The sequence below is a fragment of the Calonectris borealis genome, chromosome 19 (assembly GCF_964195595.1).
Source record: "Calonectris borealis chromosome 19, bCalBor7.hap1.2, whole genome shotgun sequence".
Lineage (NCBI taxonomy): Eukaryota > Metazoa > Chordata > Aves > Procellariiformes > Procellariidae > Calonectris > Calonectris borealis.
The window spans coordinates 11,040,146-11,057,681 of record NC_134330.1 but is presented as its reverse complement, the minus strand read 5'-3'; the positions used below and the strand labels follow the sequence as shown (position 1 = coordinate 11,057,681).

The window sequence follows — 17,536 nt, the reverse complement described above, 5'->3', positions numbered from 1 at the left end:
CACTCCAAGCTCAGGCTGCTATGGGGAGATGTGGAAATCTCCAAAGATGCAGATCCTACAGCCTCTGGGCTGAAGGGACCTGCCTCCCTGGCAGATCTGAGAAGAGCACTTATGGGTCCTGATCTCATCAGCTTTATGGTACTCTGTGCTCCTCAACACACTTCTGTTGGCATTTGTAACACAACGGCCAACAGGGACCACGCTGCACCGGTACGACAGACCACAACTTTCTGATTACAGATGCCAAATTTGGAAACAGTTCTGGTGTCCATTTCCCATATTTTCTAGTCTCTCCCAAAATACGAGCTTTAGAGTTTGAACATTAAATACAACCATTTATAAGCCGTGCCACCTTCCAGGTCCGGGCAGCCCAGAAAGTCCAGCAATGCTTTTGAAGGAGGAATTGCCAACGCTTTGCCAGTCGGGGCAGGATTGTGTCAACCCTCTCAGCTGGATTTCAGTGGGACTAGTCGTGTGAGGAACCGTTACGCATGCCTGTTATGAAGCTCAAATGTTTTTATTAACATAAATGAGCAGAAGTTAGGTTAATAATCTGAACACACTGACAGATGTTCAACAAATACTTGGCATTGCTGCAGCCAGAACAAGAAAGAATTAAATGTTATCTTGGAACAGCCTGCAGAACAACACAACCCGAAGCAACAAAGCTCGTGTACCAGGTTAGACAAATACATATGCAGAAAAGTCAGGCTCTCTCCAGCACAAACCCAAGTCAGACCACAATGCAACTTAGTATTGCGTACAGGCCTGAAAATTTTGCAACTCATTATAGAAAAAGAGATTACACTTCCAGTGCAAGTAGATCCCCCAACAGCTGGCGTGAGGGGCAGGCTGCTTTTGTAACTGAGGGAAGGAAAGCGGGTGTCCACTTCTTTACATTGGAAGAAAGAAATTTAAGACATCTCCTGATTTTTTCTTATTCAATTCAAGTTCTGTTCAAGTTCAATCCAAGTGCAAGTTCTGAACACACCAATGGGCTCTTACTCCCCTCAAAATGTCATTATTCTATAAAGACACAGGATTAATAAAAATGATAAATTTGGGGGGAACTATGACATGAAGGCATTCTGGTCAGATAAAGCTAAAAACTATTAAAGTCTCATTCAACTGTTTATAGAAAAGCTCAGGGAACACCACGTGTGAGAAGTTTCATCAGGAGCAGGGAACTGGGTATGGCTGGGCTGCTGATCTGGGCAGCAGTGAGGTTCTTACCAGTGGTTTCTGCAGAGTTCTAGGTAGGTTTGGGGTACCTATGTTGGAAAGCTTTGGATGAATACGTTGTCTTGGGTTTCACACTATTCCCAAGTGTAAGGGAAACAGTAAGATCGAAAACTTGTAAATGAGCTACAATCTAAGAGGAGCTAAAGATTACGACAACGTATGTGAAGATTTGCCTCTCACTGCAAGAGGGTATTTGCAGCACTGTTAGTCCAAACACTTCTGTACTTCCTCCCCCACTTCTTTTTTAAGGGGCAGCAGACCTGGAGATGTTGAAAATTTAAAATCTTATACAAATGAGAAACTGTGTGGTTTGTCCAGGTGATGTCCCCGACCTCTCACCACCCACACGAGTGCAGCTTCAGTGCCGTCGGCATGGCTGGGCTGACTTTCCCTTCCTGCAGAGCAGTGTAAAATCAGTAAAGAGAAACAGATTTTGACTAAATGTCAATAGCCGTAGAGGCAATCTAGACCCTAAATCCCACCAGTTTTTATTAAGACTTTGACTCCCAAGTACTTTAAATCAGTTTGACATTGGGACTTGTTAATTGTGGTGTTGAGAAGCTGTGGAAAATGAAGTCCGTATTTCCAAGAGAGTAGAACTGGGACGAGAGAAAAGCCATGAAAGGGCTGATGGTGAATTACTTTCTGCAGGTTTCCTGATACACTTGAGCATGTTGGGATTACTGATACATGAGAGGTTTTTTAGGATGCCACGTGAATACACCTTCAGCGCTGTTTATCAACGTTCCTCAGTTCTTACTAAGACACGAGCTTCACTCACTCAGAGGCACTGTATGTTTGTAACACGTTACAAAAATAAATGTCTCACATTTAAAAGACTCTGTTTATACTGTTCTGATGACTTTCCACAGAAAAAGACATTTTCTCATTCCATCATAAAGCTTTAAACTTCATAAAATCATTTAAAAACTATAAAAACCCGTGAGTGGGGAGTGGGCAAGAAGAGAAAGGCCACAACAATGGTGAAACAAAGCCCAGGATGATTTTGGACTTGTAACCACTTTGTGTCAATAGCATCATTTTACAAGTTAAATATTTTTCTTAAAGTGCTAATCCAATCTAAACAACGGTTTGATTCTAAATTAAACTCCACTTTTATTGGTATTAACTAAAATATGCAATGCTAATTTCAGCAGGCATGCACTAACAAGAGCAACTATGCAGACTCTGCTGTTCTCCAAGGCAAATAAGGAAGGACAGTAACTTTTCTTTTTTTCCAAGGAAAATGCACATTTTTATTACAAAATCCACAGGGAGGCTTATTAAAAAAACCAATAACAAAACAAAACAAACCCCAAAATTTCCTACACATCAATGCTTTTAGAGTCTTAAAAAAAAAACAAAACACCTTTCATTGCATCTCCACTTCTGATTCAATTTGCTGTCAAAGGTCATGAGCTAAAATATACAGTTTACGCTAAAAGCAGGAAGCGGGGTAAGTAATTGAATAACATCAGGAAATGGAAGAATACTGCCATTTTCCTAATGGATATAGTACAAGGTTTACTCTCTCCAAATTGAATTCTAGGAGCTCCTGTAGTAAGGGGTTTATTTTTCTTCAGCTTGAATTTTAGCCTACGAGGTTTAAAGAAAAATCCTCATGCAATCAAAAGGACAAAATACCACAGCAGCTTTATTTTCTAACAGACAAAGATGATCATTTCTGCAGGAAAGAGAAAAACCCCATCAACAGTGTCTTAAACAGAACTGGTGTAGCAGGTTGGCTGTTTAATATACATGGGCTGGAAATAATTCTACGAAATCAGATCTCTGAATTATTCATGAAAAACAGATTTTCATGATTTAAATTAGAAAGACTTAAAATTACAAGCCTTGCATTGCTATTGATAGGTAAGGTCTCTTCCCCCAACGCGATGCTACAATCTCATACAGTTCTACTCCAGGAAACGCTTCATGATCCCTCTAAAAGTATGCAAGATGCCATACCACTTACTGCTTCTGGAAACAACACACCCACTGGTACCTACTGTAGAACAGTAATAGCACACCAGTAATAATTATATCAAACTGTATCATTATTATGAAGCAGAAAGTTTGAGGGGGTCGTTTCCAGTATTTATTGCATACTAAAGCACAGGTTCATTTAAAACATTGGAAGCACAAGCCTTAACACTGAAAATAATATCTTTCCATCACCGAAAACCCTGCAAGCCTTACAGGAAAGATCAGACCACAAATTTTACTTCAAATCTTTCAAAAGCATTTTGTAATGATACACCTTCCACCCTCCCCCTCTGTGTATTGTTACTAATTTATAAATACAATGCCACTAATAAGCTAAAGGTTTTACATCGCTTCCTGACGGGTACTCTTCAATCATTCAACACAGCACTGTTTTTTGCCAAACTGCACAGCCAGCTGCAATGGCTACGGTGCTTTGTACTAGAAATTATTAATATTCATTTATCACACAGGTACCGCACCTTTCATCTGAAGATCTCCAAACACTGCACAAATTCCCTGATTAAACCTTTATGCCTTGATTAGGAATTGGTAGACAAGTTCTTTATGATTAAACACAATTTACATAAGGGATGAACATGGGAAAATGAGGCTGTGACTTGCTGCAGTCCACAGGGCACACATCCACGGCCGGAGGGTAGTGGTCCCCATCCTCAGCTCCCACCCTGACACTGCTACCTAATGCTCTCTTGCAGGGGTTTGCGTCTCGATGTTGAGACCAATCCAGATCCGAGCATGTGGCAGTTTTATTCAGAGACAGCTAGAGTTTTTTCCAAATTGTAAGAGCATTTTTTGTAAATCCCCAAACTGAGCTGCAGCTAAAACGTTCACGCAACAAGGCTTGAATTGAACAGAGTAAGCGCAGCTCAGGCTGGACCAGAACAAACGGAGCAGCTGGGATAACCCGCGATCCAAAGGGCTACTTTCTAATAACAGCTTTTGTGGGCTAAGGCAAAATCCCTGTTCCTTGAATCTTTTACTTTGGCACAAGAGGTATTGAAACTCAACTCCTTTTATAATTACGGGGATCAGTCCTCAGCACACAGTTCCCCTTTATCATCAAGGGAAGTGAAGACAACCAATATCAAATCTCGCAAACCGAGAGCAGCATGCCACCCAAATATAGCCTTTATTTGACAACACAACACTAAGTCATCAGTATCTTGTCATTTCCTTCTTCAGAACCAAAGCACAGAGCACTTGTCTGTATATTTATTTATTTTCTTAAACATACGAGCTATTTTCCTTCACCTAGCAAGCCCTACTGAACAAGTTCTATAATTAACATCAAAGCAATTTGAAAGCTGCTTGACTTGCTAAAAGCCGGTAAACAAGCAGGAAGCAATAAGGTGCTTTACAAGAGAAGAACATGTGTTGGGGGAGGGGAGACTATAAAACATTAAAAGGATTGATTAGTAATTTTAACAGAATTTCCATTTTTATTAACCCTCTGCCTGCTTTGGGCACTTAATTTTTATTTTTATTTATAAAATATGAGATTTTTTTGTTCAACTAGATTAGAGTAAAACCTGTTCAGAAGGAAATAGTGAGCATAGTCGGCAAAAATAAGAGAGTACCTTGGAAAATTTTCACGCATCAAATGTTTGCTGCTTTATATGGCTAGGATAAAATCCACCTGCTTTACAATTAAAATATTTTTATTAAAATATTTAGACAAAGCCAACCTGAAATCTCTTAAAGAAAAAGCAATAAATGTTCTACACCCATTCTCAGCTTCATTATTTTTATTAATTTAAGGACTACTTTAGCCTTGGGAGACTGGGGGAGAGTTAGCAGGGTGAGCAGGGCTCAGGCCTTACTGCATTTTATGAGAAAACCTGGGGTTTTCTCTCTCGTTTCTCTGCTCATGCAGAAAAGAGCTGCGTGAGGGGGAATTTGATTCTTCTTTGAACTCGATTCTTCTTTCTTAAGCACGCAGGTTCCTACAGCTATTTGTAACTCCACTAACTGGGAAGGCAGACGGGCACACAGTACCCGGGAACGTCAAGGTCAGTGATTCAGCTCTCTGCTATCAGAGACTTTAATGGCATACAGCTCTTTCTTTTTATATAATCTAAATCAACTCATGCCTGCAAACCAGTTATTCACCTGCTTCCTCCTCCCACAATTTCTTGCAGGATCTCACTAGGCTTTGGGTTGAAAGCTTAACTTCCCATTAACATTTATTTTATACCAATTTACACCCATGTGGTCTTTGCCAAACTTTTCCTTTATCTTAAATAGATCTTATGCCTCACGGATGTTCACACACGGGGCAGATCTAGAAAGGCTATCATCCTATTTCTATGTCTTCATTTTGTTGGTCTACAGACAGAACGTTCTTCTGGTGTCTTCCATACTAGAAGAACTGTGATTAAACTGTAACAGCAATTCTTCTTTAATTGGAGAAAGCGGAGAACTCAACTTCTCACTACAACTGCTCACAGAGGTCAGCAGAGTAAGAAAATAGACATCAGGAAAGCAGCTATGGCTGAGAACATGCTCGTGCACTTTCCTGAGTAAGGGTGGACTTTGGTGGACTTCTTCAAGAAAGTCCATTCATGTTAGAGTGACACATCTGAATAATCTTTCCAATAGCTGATCCAATACAAAAGGATAAATCTGAAACTGATCCTACACTGACTATTAAAACATGGAAAATTAGAAGCATCAGGAGTATGCATTTTGTCATAGCCTGTACGGCGTTGCCGATATTAGAGGCAAACTTCCAACAGCACTGGAAATGCAAAACCACAGTAACTTTTGCAATTGATTTTCTATTAATATTTTTTTTTTCTTTTAGCAACAGTAACTTTTACTTAAGGGTAGCTCTTTCATTTTCCCTCGTATAACCTCACTGTATTTTAATATTGAGCAGAAAAAATTGTTCCAGGGAAAGGTCAGGACAAAAGGACAAGTTTGGTTTGTCTGTTTTAGGAGCCATGGCCTTATGTAGTAACGGCCATACTGCGTTCTTTAACTGGCAATGGAACCCATTCAAAATATCCCTTTGAATTATTCAAGAGCACAGCAAGCTCAGTATAAAAAATAAAGCTATGTCCCATTTTTGCCAATAACAAAGGCGGCTTTCCTAGTACATATAGTTCATATACTATAAAAAAGGGTTAAACGTAGGAAATGGGGACTTATATTTAAGTTTGTTCCATTTCAGTGGGTTGGGGCACAAACAAAATTTAAAATGTCCGAAGTCTATAGAAATGCAACATTCCAACTTGTGAAACCACACGAAGTAGATAATAACCTCCTCAGGGTTGAGGAAGATTATCGATAATTTTCCTGAGCTTTATGCACAGATCATTTTCACTGAAATGAAATAAACAGCAGAAAGTTTAGCAATGCACACAGAGATTTCTTTCAGCAACGCCGTGGCACCGCGGTGGGAGCGTGCAGCCTCTGGGGATGCAGGCGGCCTCTGGGGCCGGCCAGAGCTGCCCCTCCACGGCCACTGCCAGGCTAAATCCAGGGAAGGCTCCAAAACTCCGCAACGGCACCACAAAGCACTGCAAACGGTGAAAGTAATCGTGCAAGCTCAGTACCTGAATTTCACACTGCTTTAGCTTACCAGGCTGCGGTAACGCTGCCACTCACGCTGCTGTTTACTTTCTGCTTCTAATAAATCTCAGCCAAAACCGCAGCTGTTCAGACCTAGGGGAATCACAGCCTCCCTCCTCTTCAGAGGGGCTGTAGCGATCAGCTACAAGAGCAGGAGTACTGCCTTTAGTTTACAAGGGGATAGGAAAATATCCCACTTACTGAATTCAAGGAATTGCCTCTCTTTCCCGCCTGTCATCTTCCCCTTGGAAAGGCCAAACTAGGGCGCCTTCCACACTCCTTGGTAAGGGAACGGTTCCTCCGAGTGTTCTTCCCTGACACTTTAAAAGTGTCCCCACGCATTTTTCAAGCACACAGCCTAGGTCCGTGCCCCTGAATCCATGGAGTAACGGCACTCAGGAGCTGGACCTGAGGTTACAAAAGCCTAACTAAGAGTCTGAGCATCACGCAGGATCCTGACACACTCCTGAGGCTGCTCTCCTGCTTCCACGGCTCTTCCCAAAGGGCAGTGCTTGCAGCGGGGGATCCCAGCCTCCCGGTGCCTACCTGCCTGCCCGACCGGGTGTTACAGCAGGAACAGCACCAGCGCAGACCCCTGCTCCCGCGGCGCCCGCTGATGGCCCTGCACCAGGAAGATGCTGCACGCCCACAAGTTCCTGTTGGATGCTACAGCCGCATTTAAATACATCGCTCTTACACCTCCTCCCTTTGCGAATACAGAGTTTGTGAAGGAAAAAAGAAGAATTAAGTAACATAGCTTCAACACTTCAATTTTTTCGTAACAAATTCGAGGATGAACTGCTGTGCTTCCAGTTAATACAAAGGCAAACCTATAGGTCAGAAGTCTTGGCTTAGATTTAAGTTATTTGTAGAATACAAAAAAAAAATTTTAAAAAGTGCTGGAAGATTTCTTTTTTTTAATTCAATATTATACTGTCTTGTATCACTTAAGATAGAGCTTAATTTATCTCCAAGCAGCCTCAGTCAAAATTAATTTTTTGCTTAATTCCTTATTGGTAACATGCTTAGGAACTTTTAAGACAGCAATCGATTGCATCACACATTTAAAATATGGTTCGCTTCCCAATACAACACCTTTAATAATCATTTAGGTTTTCAATTAAAGTAGCATGCCAACATTAAAAGAAAAAAGATAATCCTGGGAGACAATAACTGCTCCACACGCAGTGATTTTTTTTTACTATTATTCTCAAGATATCTAATTGATTAACATAATTAGGTTAACCCAAAAGCCACTGTTTCTAATCTTTTTTCAGTTTGGAATTTGCTGGGAGTTTCTGTTTCAGTGGATGGAGTGGGTGTGTGGTGCACACAGGAGCACTTTCTCCCAACAGCATTACCTGGTCTGGTGGCAGGGTGGTGACATCTCTCTGGCAACTCCATTTCACAGCTGCATAAACTGGAGCCAAAAGACGAAGTGAGATGCAGCAGGGCAGATCGCAAAGCGGTGGCAAAATTTGCATTAAAAATAAAAACATGCCAATATTGCTCATTTTCTTACAAGCCTGATCACCTGCAACACAACAGCCACGGGGAGTGAAAGCAGAGGAGGCAGAGGAACCCTTCTTCTCCCACATCCCAGGCGCAATCAGCTCACACCATCGGCTTCAGAGAAACGTGGGAGGTATTAATATCCCACCATTTATTCCTGTTTCTAGATATGACCTACGTTCTTCCACACTCTGCCTTGGCTGTACAAGCTCTACCATCTAGAATTAACGCTATCACGATAATTACACTGGTCACCATATCAGGTATGAACGCCCATGTTTGAGTCCTGGTTAAGAGACTGGCCACGCTGCCAAAACAGCCGATATTTTAGCCAGAGTGTAACCACATTTTAAAGCTTATAGTCTTCTGTGTCTACGCAGGGGACTCTCTGTGCCTACACCGGAGCCTGAAGACACAAGCCACTAACGCCCATTAGCTCTCACAGGAGGCTATGAGCTGGGTGTTTAATGCAGGAGCATACAGACAGGATCAAAACAGTAGTATATTATTAAACAATGATCATGGTACTGAGTCTAAGATACAGGCATTTTCTACTTCCGCTTCAATAAACAATACCTGGATAGAGTTTCTCTTACCGTTGAACACATACACTCATTCACAGGAGAGGGGCATGGCAAAAACAAGGCCCTTTTCTTCCAATTCATCAGCCCTGCAAGCAAAGCTCTCCATGGGGAAGCCATTTTGAGTCCATGGGATTTCCCTATATGTATTTTTAACCTACCTAGCGGGGATAACATCTTTAGTAATCAATTTGACTCATGATTACTATTTCAAACACAGGCTCATACCCAGACAAAAAAAGCACACTTTACATGGCAATATATACAGAACAATAACATTGCCAGATGGTGTAATACTGAACAGAATTAATTTCACACATGATGTTTTCAAGGTGTTAAAATATGTCACAGCTTCTGCTAATAAAACATCTTCCTCTTCCCTCCTCCTTTTAAGAAACCACTTCATTCCCACCAGCCCGTATTTTACATTATATGTGTTTTCAATTCTGATAAGGGCAGCTGATTGCTTGCAAACCTAATTACAGTCAAATGAAAGTCTTTCAGAACCATCATTAGCAATTAGGACCTGCTGGATTTGCAGTGTATCATTTAGAGAGGTATAATTCAATAGCTTATTGAAAAATTGCAGGTGAAGCTGCTGATTATAAGGGGGGGAAACGCCTGTGACACGTCACCACAGGCAAGTCTTCAGTGAAGTGGCAGCTCCTACGAGCGGCTGATCAATGAATGCAGGTGTTTGCCTCGGTGCCGCGGAGCACAGCTCCTCGCCTCGCTCGGAAAATGTTAGCGGCATCCTGTCATTGCTTGGTTTTGTGAATGGCTCTGGATTTCACATTATGTGCCTGGTTTTGTGTGCGTTTTCAAGGAATCCAAAGGGCCTATTCAAGAACTTCATTAAACCTGGGGGGGATGTGCAGTGCAGAACAACAGGCACACGAAGCCACACATCATTTTTCAGTCCTTTCTATAGAGAACAACAATCTTTTCTGTGCCCATTGAGCTCAATTATGTATTATCAGGGCCCAGAAGTTCTCTGGATGCTTTCGAGCAGCTGGGTGCCTTCACAGATGACGCACTGGAATATGGTGACTACGGGTTAAGTGCAGCTGGAGATTTCTGTGGCCTCTGATCAGAAGCAAACAGCAGTTGAGAATCACAAAACACTTGTAATTCAAGCACTGTTTGTCACCAGCGGCGGTTTCCGAGAGGGAAACAAGAGGGGCAGCTGAATAGCAGCCCAGCTTTTAAACACGCGTTCTCTCGCACATACAGAAATCCACATACTGTGCATGTGTGCAAAATAAAGCACGGTTCCCCTTCAAGGATGAAATTACGGGCTGGCCGGCACGAAGCACTCAACGTTTTAACAGCGATAGTTAACGATAGTAGACCCAAAACACTGAGCTGGACATTAGCAGACACAGATGATAATTCACACAATGGGCCCCCTCTTTGGGCATATCCCTCCATACGCACACCCTTGTGTAACTTTTACCCCTCCGAAAAACCACGCTGCCCAGCCTGGACCTGCGCGCAGCCTCACCACTTCACCGCTTCCCCACAGACGTGCTTCTCCTTTTCCATCCCACAAAGGCTTCTCAAAGCCCACATCTACCTATCTCCCTTGACCACACAAGCACCTTCTTCCACTGTATTATTACATTCGCTCATGCCGTGATGTAACCTCAAAGCACAGTTACCTGCATATGGCCCTTTCTATACTTTCAGTACTGTAATCTGATTTTTTCATCATTTCATAGTTTATTTTTCAAATTAAATGTTGTTAATAAGGTGGATCGACAAATAAATCCAAATAAACAATGCCCTTGGATAACACAATACCAACACAGAGCAGACAAAGTTTCATCAAACCAGTGCCCCCTGCAAAGTCCTGTTGCTTCCAACATTTGCTTCGGGTGACTTCAACCTTTTGGCAACACTTGCACATAATCAAACCATGCTGTGTAGGTTGCAACACAAACAGCAAACCTAGTGATTTCAAAGTGGTTGTGCTAGTATTTTGAAATAAAACAAAAAAACAAACCTCTCTCTCTTTACAAACAGAATGGAAAGAAACATTATCTCGATTTCCATCAATGCCTGGCAGTATCACCGCCGACCCGACGCCTAGCTGGTACTGCTCTGAAGGCATGCGAGTTTATCCCACGCTCTATGAGTCGGTAGCAATGTTTCCTTTAACTTCAGTTATACAGAGCCAGACCTCCAACAGCGCAAAACTGGCCCAAACGCAGCCGGCACGGCTTGCAAACCCCTCTATTGTCCTGCCTGAGCTACTTTCACGGCCCAGGTTCCTTCCTGATCTTCAGCAGTTTTACAGTCACTGAAATCCACCGGCTGCCAGTAAAGTAATCCCAGATCACAGCAGCTATGTAAAAGGAGATTCAAGCCTTTATCACTCATTACGGGTGTATGCATGTCGTACGCAGTATTTCCAAGGTGTCTGACCTCACACCGCACAAATATACACACGTTTTTTCCCTTGCTGCTGCACAGAGCTACAAGTCGGGAGTCAAAGAAATTAAACAGTTCTCCGTGGCTGCGTATAATACTTGTAGCTGCTATTGCACTCCCAAAGCCCACCCACAATTTCATTTTCAATTAACAGCTCTTAGAAAAGCAGTAATGAAAGCAGTTGCTAAAGAGCACTCAGATGTCATTGAGAGACTGCAAACCCAAACTGTAAATAGCACATTGTAAATCGCTTGTCACCACAGTCAGCTCTCACTGGAATCACACTGCCGGTGACAATCAAACCCATCTGCTCAGCTCCCCGACCAGTGTCACCACAAACCATACAGCTAACACCCACCTCCCGCTCCGCTCTCATTACCTGTCATGTATGGGCTTGTCTAAGAGCGTGCAAAAGCCATTCCCGACTGTAAGCGTGATTAAATGCAGATCACACAACGGTTGTTTCACCCTCCGCACCAGAGGTTTGCTGCACTGAGGACAAGTGTGCTATAACTAAATCTGCAACACAATTAACGACGTGCTGTTCGCAAGCCACGATGACAGGGGACGACAGTGGCCATCCAGATCAGCCATCAAAAGCCTTAGCAGTCTCAAATTTAAGATGTATAGATTCAGGGCGAGGCTGCCACGGGGATCTGAGAAAGAAAAGCTTTAATACTTCCCTTCTTCCCCTTTAATTGGTGCATGTAATGGACTACGAGGTAAAAGCTAATAGTTTATAATGCTTGTAGTTGATGACTGCCAGAGTCAGCGGTGTATCTTTTTTTGCTGTTCTTCCCATTTTTCCTTTATCTCATTAAAATTTACCTCCTAATTCATCTCTTCATCATGAGTTTTCTTCCCTTTATTCACCATCTGCCCCTTATTTATTACCAGTTTGTCCCCCTCCTTGCACTCACACGGTATCTGGGATTGGGATTTGATATTCTGCAAGTGTCTTTGGAATCAGCCCATTAAGGTAGAGCCCAGCAGCAGTTGGCTCTCGTATATATCTAAGCCAGCTAAGATACCACTTGCCTAGCACACAGATTGCTGTTTTAGAAGCTCGTGCCAAAGACGATCCTCTTCGGCAAGAAGGCGTATGAAACTCCCAGCAGATAAAGAAAACAATGAACGAAATGGTAGAGGTAGCAAAAGTCAGCGTCTTCTGCCTTTCCAAAACACACACCCACTGAATAAAGAGAAATGATCCTTCCCTCATTGTTTCCTAGTATGCCCTACTCTGCTCGAACCTTGAGGAATAAAAACTATTTAAATATTTTTGCCACCCTTTTACTAGTTTAAAAATGTTCACTTCAAGATTTCCAAATGATTTTTACAGAAAACACATAAAAACACGCCATCACCAATTAACGTAAAGGAAATTAAATTTAAAACGCTGGAGAAATATTCTGATGAGTCTTATGTTTGCTTAACGCCAACTAAAATTTCCTTGAGGCATTTAATAAGTACATTTATAAAAGCTCACAAAGCAAAGTTCAAAAGTCTTCTCGCTAGTAAAATATGAGCCTTAATTAACCTACAGTTTCACATTTTCTGGATTTCAATAAACCTGTAGGCATTTCAGCATAGTTGGATAAATACCTGCATGAATACTGCAAGGATTTTCTCTGAAAACTAATTAGCAGTCCTTCCAATAGCTGACTTCAACTAAATCTGTTTGATGAGGGAGCTTCATAGCGTAAATCCTGCATGTGAGGGTTACTTCCAGCAGATAACAGATTTCACAGAAAGGCGTTATCAGACAGGACTGTTAACTACTGGTAAAACAACGAACAAGATCTCCAGGTATAAAACATTTCCCAACAGGGACAGACTGCAGCCAAGGTCTTATGCCAGCCCGGGAATGCAAGTGACAGCATCGAGACTGCATCCAATTATAATATTCACGTGTGGCAATTCAGGATTCCTCCGGGGACAACAGGGGCAAGATACATTGTTTATGTATAAAATATATAGCCCTAATATAGCAAGGACACTATATATATCCAGAAGCATGCTGAACTTTAATTGGCTTTGGACCCTCCTACTTTGTCAAGCACAACACACGGTTGCGCCGGTTCTTGGCTCGTTGTCGTCCGAGAAGGTTGACAAGCAACTTTACTTCCCATTGAGAGCCCAGGAATTCAGGGGGATGGAGCTGGGGGGGGGAACAAACTCAAGGTGTGCAGCCAAGAGTCACTCCAGGAAGAAAAGTGTTACATGATCAGAGAAAACCATCCTCAGAACTTATCATTCTCCTCGTTTTTTCGAGGTCTTCACCATTTGTCTTGAAAGAAGACAGAGAATGCTTACCAGAAATACTATAAATAAAGGTTGTGGGCATGTCTTTTCAAACAAGCTTTATAGTCTTTTCCATGACATCTTTCTTCCATGTCTAAGTGCCAAAGCCACTTGGATTTGTCAGCACCTAAACTGTTCATGAGACTAAACTGTTCTTATCTAAGGAGCTATACCCCTACCAAATGTATTAAATTTATATTGAGCAAGATATTTTATTTCCTCTCAGCCTTATCCCTCAGGAATTAAGCAGAGTACTCAGATTTATCAGCTAAAAGGAAAACCATTTTCCGTGACATTTGTCAACTCAATACCTTCCAAGCCAGTGTATATTTATTCTTAAAAACATAACCTCACAAATAACCTCCATCAGCAGCGAGGCAGATTCCTTCATTGCTTAAGTACCGGGCAGAAAGGTTTCACCTGACAGTAGGCTATGTCAGGGGAATCAAATAGTGCAAAAAGTCAGCGTTTACGAAGGCCAGTTCCTACTGCACAAAGCACATACATTTACCATTGACATACCATGACATACTAAAAAGGAACAGAGTGAAGACCACGAAGGTGAACACAGAAAACAGAAAGAAAACACAGCAACCTTCAATATCTACTTATAACCATTGCATCAACTATCCTGAAGAGTTTCCCCACCATCCCTTTGAAATACAAAGTAAAATTAAATTAGAAGAAATACCTTTAATGGGTGTCGTAGCGTAGAATAGGCATTTTACAATTTGTTTGCTTTGCTGAAGCACTGTATAAGCTCTTATTTTATTTTTATATACAGTATAGGCTTAAAAATAATCACAAAAACATATTTTTTACCAGCTTCTGTAACTCTGAATATCAAAATTGAATACAAGTCAATGTACTTGTCATCCTCAATGTTCCTTCCATTTCCCTGAGCTCACAAAATGAGCAGCAGTGAATTCTCACTATTTTCTAAAAGTTTCTCTGCAAAGCAATGTTTGCACCAAACAGGGATGAAGACTCATTCAATGAATATCAACCATCTCCATTAGACATATAAATCTTGGTTAAAGAGTCATTAATATCACTCAAATTTAGGTCAAAGCTGCCTCTTTTTGCTGTTACTTCAGACTTCAGTTTCACAGACAATAAGCCAAATGACCATACAGGCGCACACTATACTTAAAATGCCCAGCTCTAATTTAGTCTTATATATATAAGAAGGATATTTATTCAAAAAAAGCAAAACATGGCTCTTTTTTCTGCATCCTGCTCACCAGAGGAATCACACTTGTCACACTTTCTTCCTTTTTAAAAACAAGAAACACAACACTGCACAGTCCTGAATAAGAGTCCAAGATTTCCAGCCTCAAGCTTTGCAACCCCGGCTGCTATCTGCTGACTTTTGTCACACGTGTGTCACAGCTACCACGGCAAGGGAACACCAGCGTTGGGAAGGCAGGAAGTTCTTGCTTACGGGTGGGTGATTAGCCACCCAAAAGAGCACGCACCGGGACCACGGACATCCTACAAATGAGCTCCTCGCACCGTAACCAGTCTTAGAGCTTTGCCTTGATTAACAGCTACCCCTCTCGCAATTACCTCACCTTGCCCTCGATGTTAAAGGGGGTCTTATGCTTCTGCATACAAAGCCTAAAAACAAGACATCATATTTATAGCACAAAGTTGGCCTAACAATGTAATAGTTTGCCCTGACAGTCTCACAGCCAGCCTATGGAAAGTCTTCCAACTTCTGCACATTTATTAAACAACTCAGCTCCAGCACCAATACACCGCGCTTGCTTTCCCACTCAATTAATCTCTTCTAGTACCAGGACATGGTACCAAGCGGCACCAAAGAGCCCAAAAACAAAACAACTGCGAAGGGGTTAAAATAAGTGATTCCACAAAATGAGAAACTCGCTTCTACATACCCCGTGCCAACAGCCAAAGCCCTCCCTCCCCGCAAAAGAGAACTTGTCTCCCACCTGTCTGAGGCCCTTCGGTATTTTCTTCCTTTTCCCAAGGTGCTGACAAAGATTACGATCATTTTCTCGGTCGGAGCTGTACTGGTGGTGGTGAAGTCTGTTCTTTTTTGGAAGATAGGACAGCCCATTGGTCAGTGCTTCCCGTTTCTTCTTGGCTAGAGGATTCTGTCGCTTCTCCACGCGTTCCTGAGGTTTCAGAGCTACGTCCTTCTGCAGAGGGAGGGAGTGGGGGAAAGAAGAGAAGAAAAACAGGGTGGTTAAGATACAGCTCTGATTTGGTCGATCTCTTTAAGCAGTAATTGTAGGTGACCAGCAAAGCATTCTCGAGGCAATACTACAGGCACCAGAAAAGGTGAAAGCAGTCTTCACTGGTGTCCACTTAATCAAAAGATAGGCAAATGCAAAATAAAATCTGTAAGATGAAGTGAGTGCACAGAAGCACACACACACTCCTTTAAATTTCATATCGTCAACCTCATAATTCTCAAACACATCTCATGTATCAAGTAAGCATGCATTTAGAAGACAGCATGTGTTTATGATGTTTAAATTAACAATAGTCTTCAATTTAAATAAGGCTTGGCTTTTCACATTTATTTTTACTATTTCTGGTATTTGACAGGACAAGGTAAGAGCTGACCTAAATCAAATTAAAGCCAATGAACCTCAAATGACTTCAGTGGACATTTCCCCCAAGCCTGACCTGAGCAGAAGATTTCCAAATCTCGGGGGGGGGGAAAGCTTGTATTTGAAAACTTTGTTACTGACCTTTCTTTAAACCCCAGAATCAATGTCTGTTTATAAAAAACACTCAAGTCTTGTAACATAAACATAAGTTTTGTCACTTAGCCTACAGCTCCTGTATTTTCTTACTGATAACCTGCAACGCACAGAATTCATACTTTTGTTTCAAATAAATGTTACTTGAAAAAATTCTCCAATCACACGAAATTAAAGGCAGAGGAAGAGGAGGCTGGAGGGTCATTGGGAGAGAAGGATTAGAAGCAATTGGAAAGGTGTAAAGTACAACGCGTATCGTGCATCTAACAAATACAATTTGCTAAGTCACACCTCCAAGAACTCCATACTTAAGAGTACAGTATTTCCATGTAAGGGGCATATTACTTAATTAGTGTAATAGTTTAAGCATATTCTAACATGCCTGGCTGCTTTAACCAAAAGCTCTCTGTGCCCTACCATCAAGTACTATATGATCTTGTAAGCCTTCATGCTTCTGTTTATTGTCACTTAATATTATAACCGACAGCAGGAAAGAAATTGGGCTGTTGGTCCCTGTGTCACAAAAAGATTCAGGTTCAGGAAAATATAATTCAAATTATGCCACCTCTTAATGCAAAAAAACCCATGCCTAAAGGCAAAAATCAGTTTGGCTTTAATTAAAGAATGCTCCCTAAATGCCTATCTAAAACACAAGAGCTTCACAAAATTCATAACTAAAACCAATGAGAACATTAATTAAACTGAGGACAGCCAACATTCACATTTGGTATTTGTCAAAAAGAATAATTTTACAAGCATTAAAGAAGGGAGTACAGAACAGAACCTATAAGACACTTTTTCTACCTTTTCTTTCTACCTTTTTCTTTCTACTTTTTCTTCCCATTCTACCATGGGAAATATCCTAAGCTTTTCTTCACACAGTGTTACTCGCATCAGAAAAGTTAGAGCTTTATCCAAGTTCATGAAAAAAATGTTTAGCATCCTTAGCTATAAAGCAGGATCAGTATTTTAAGAACGTCATGTCTCTCTTCTCTGGTTCCTCCAGCTATTAAAAAAAGAGTCATAGTAACACCCATCGTCATAACTTTGAGATCTACTCGTGAAAAGCACTGTACGCAAACTGAGAGATCCTACAGAGCGAGCCCAAGGAAAAATAAGGGAAGAAGAATCACTTTTCTGAGCACACCTTCT

At 41.5% G+C, this 17,536-nt stretch overlaps 1 protein-coding gene across 1 annotated transcript in view; it reads right to left on the bottom strand.

Moving 5' to 3' along the window:
• The window catches only part of AUTS2 (activator of transcription and developmental regulator AUTS2), a 794,656-nt gene that overhangs the window by 564,059 nt on the left and 213,061 nt on the right, over window positions 1-17,536 (bottom strand). Inside the window, exon 2 of the mRNA XM_075169017.1 lies at window positions 15,605-15,814. Coding sequence (XP_075025118.1) covers window positions 15,605-15,814 — 210 coding nt within the window. The remainder of the gene's footprint in view (window positions 1-15,604; window positions 15,815-17,536) is intronic.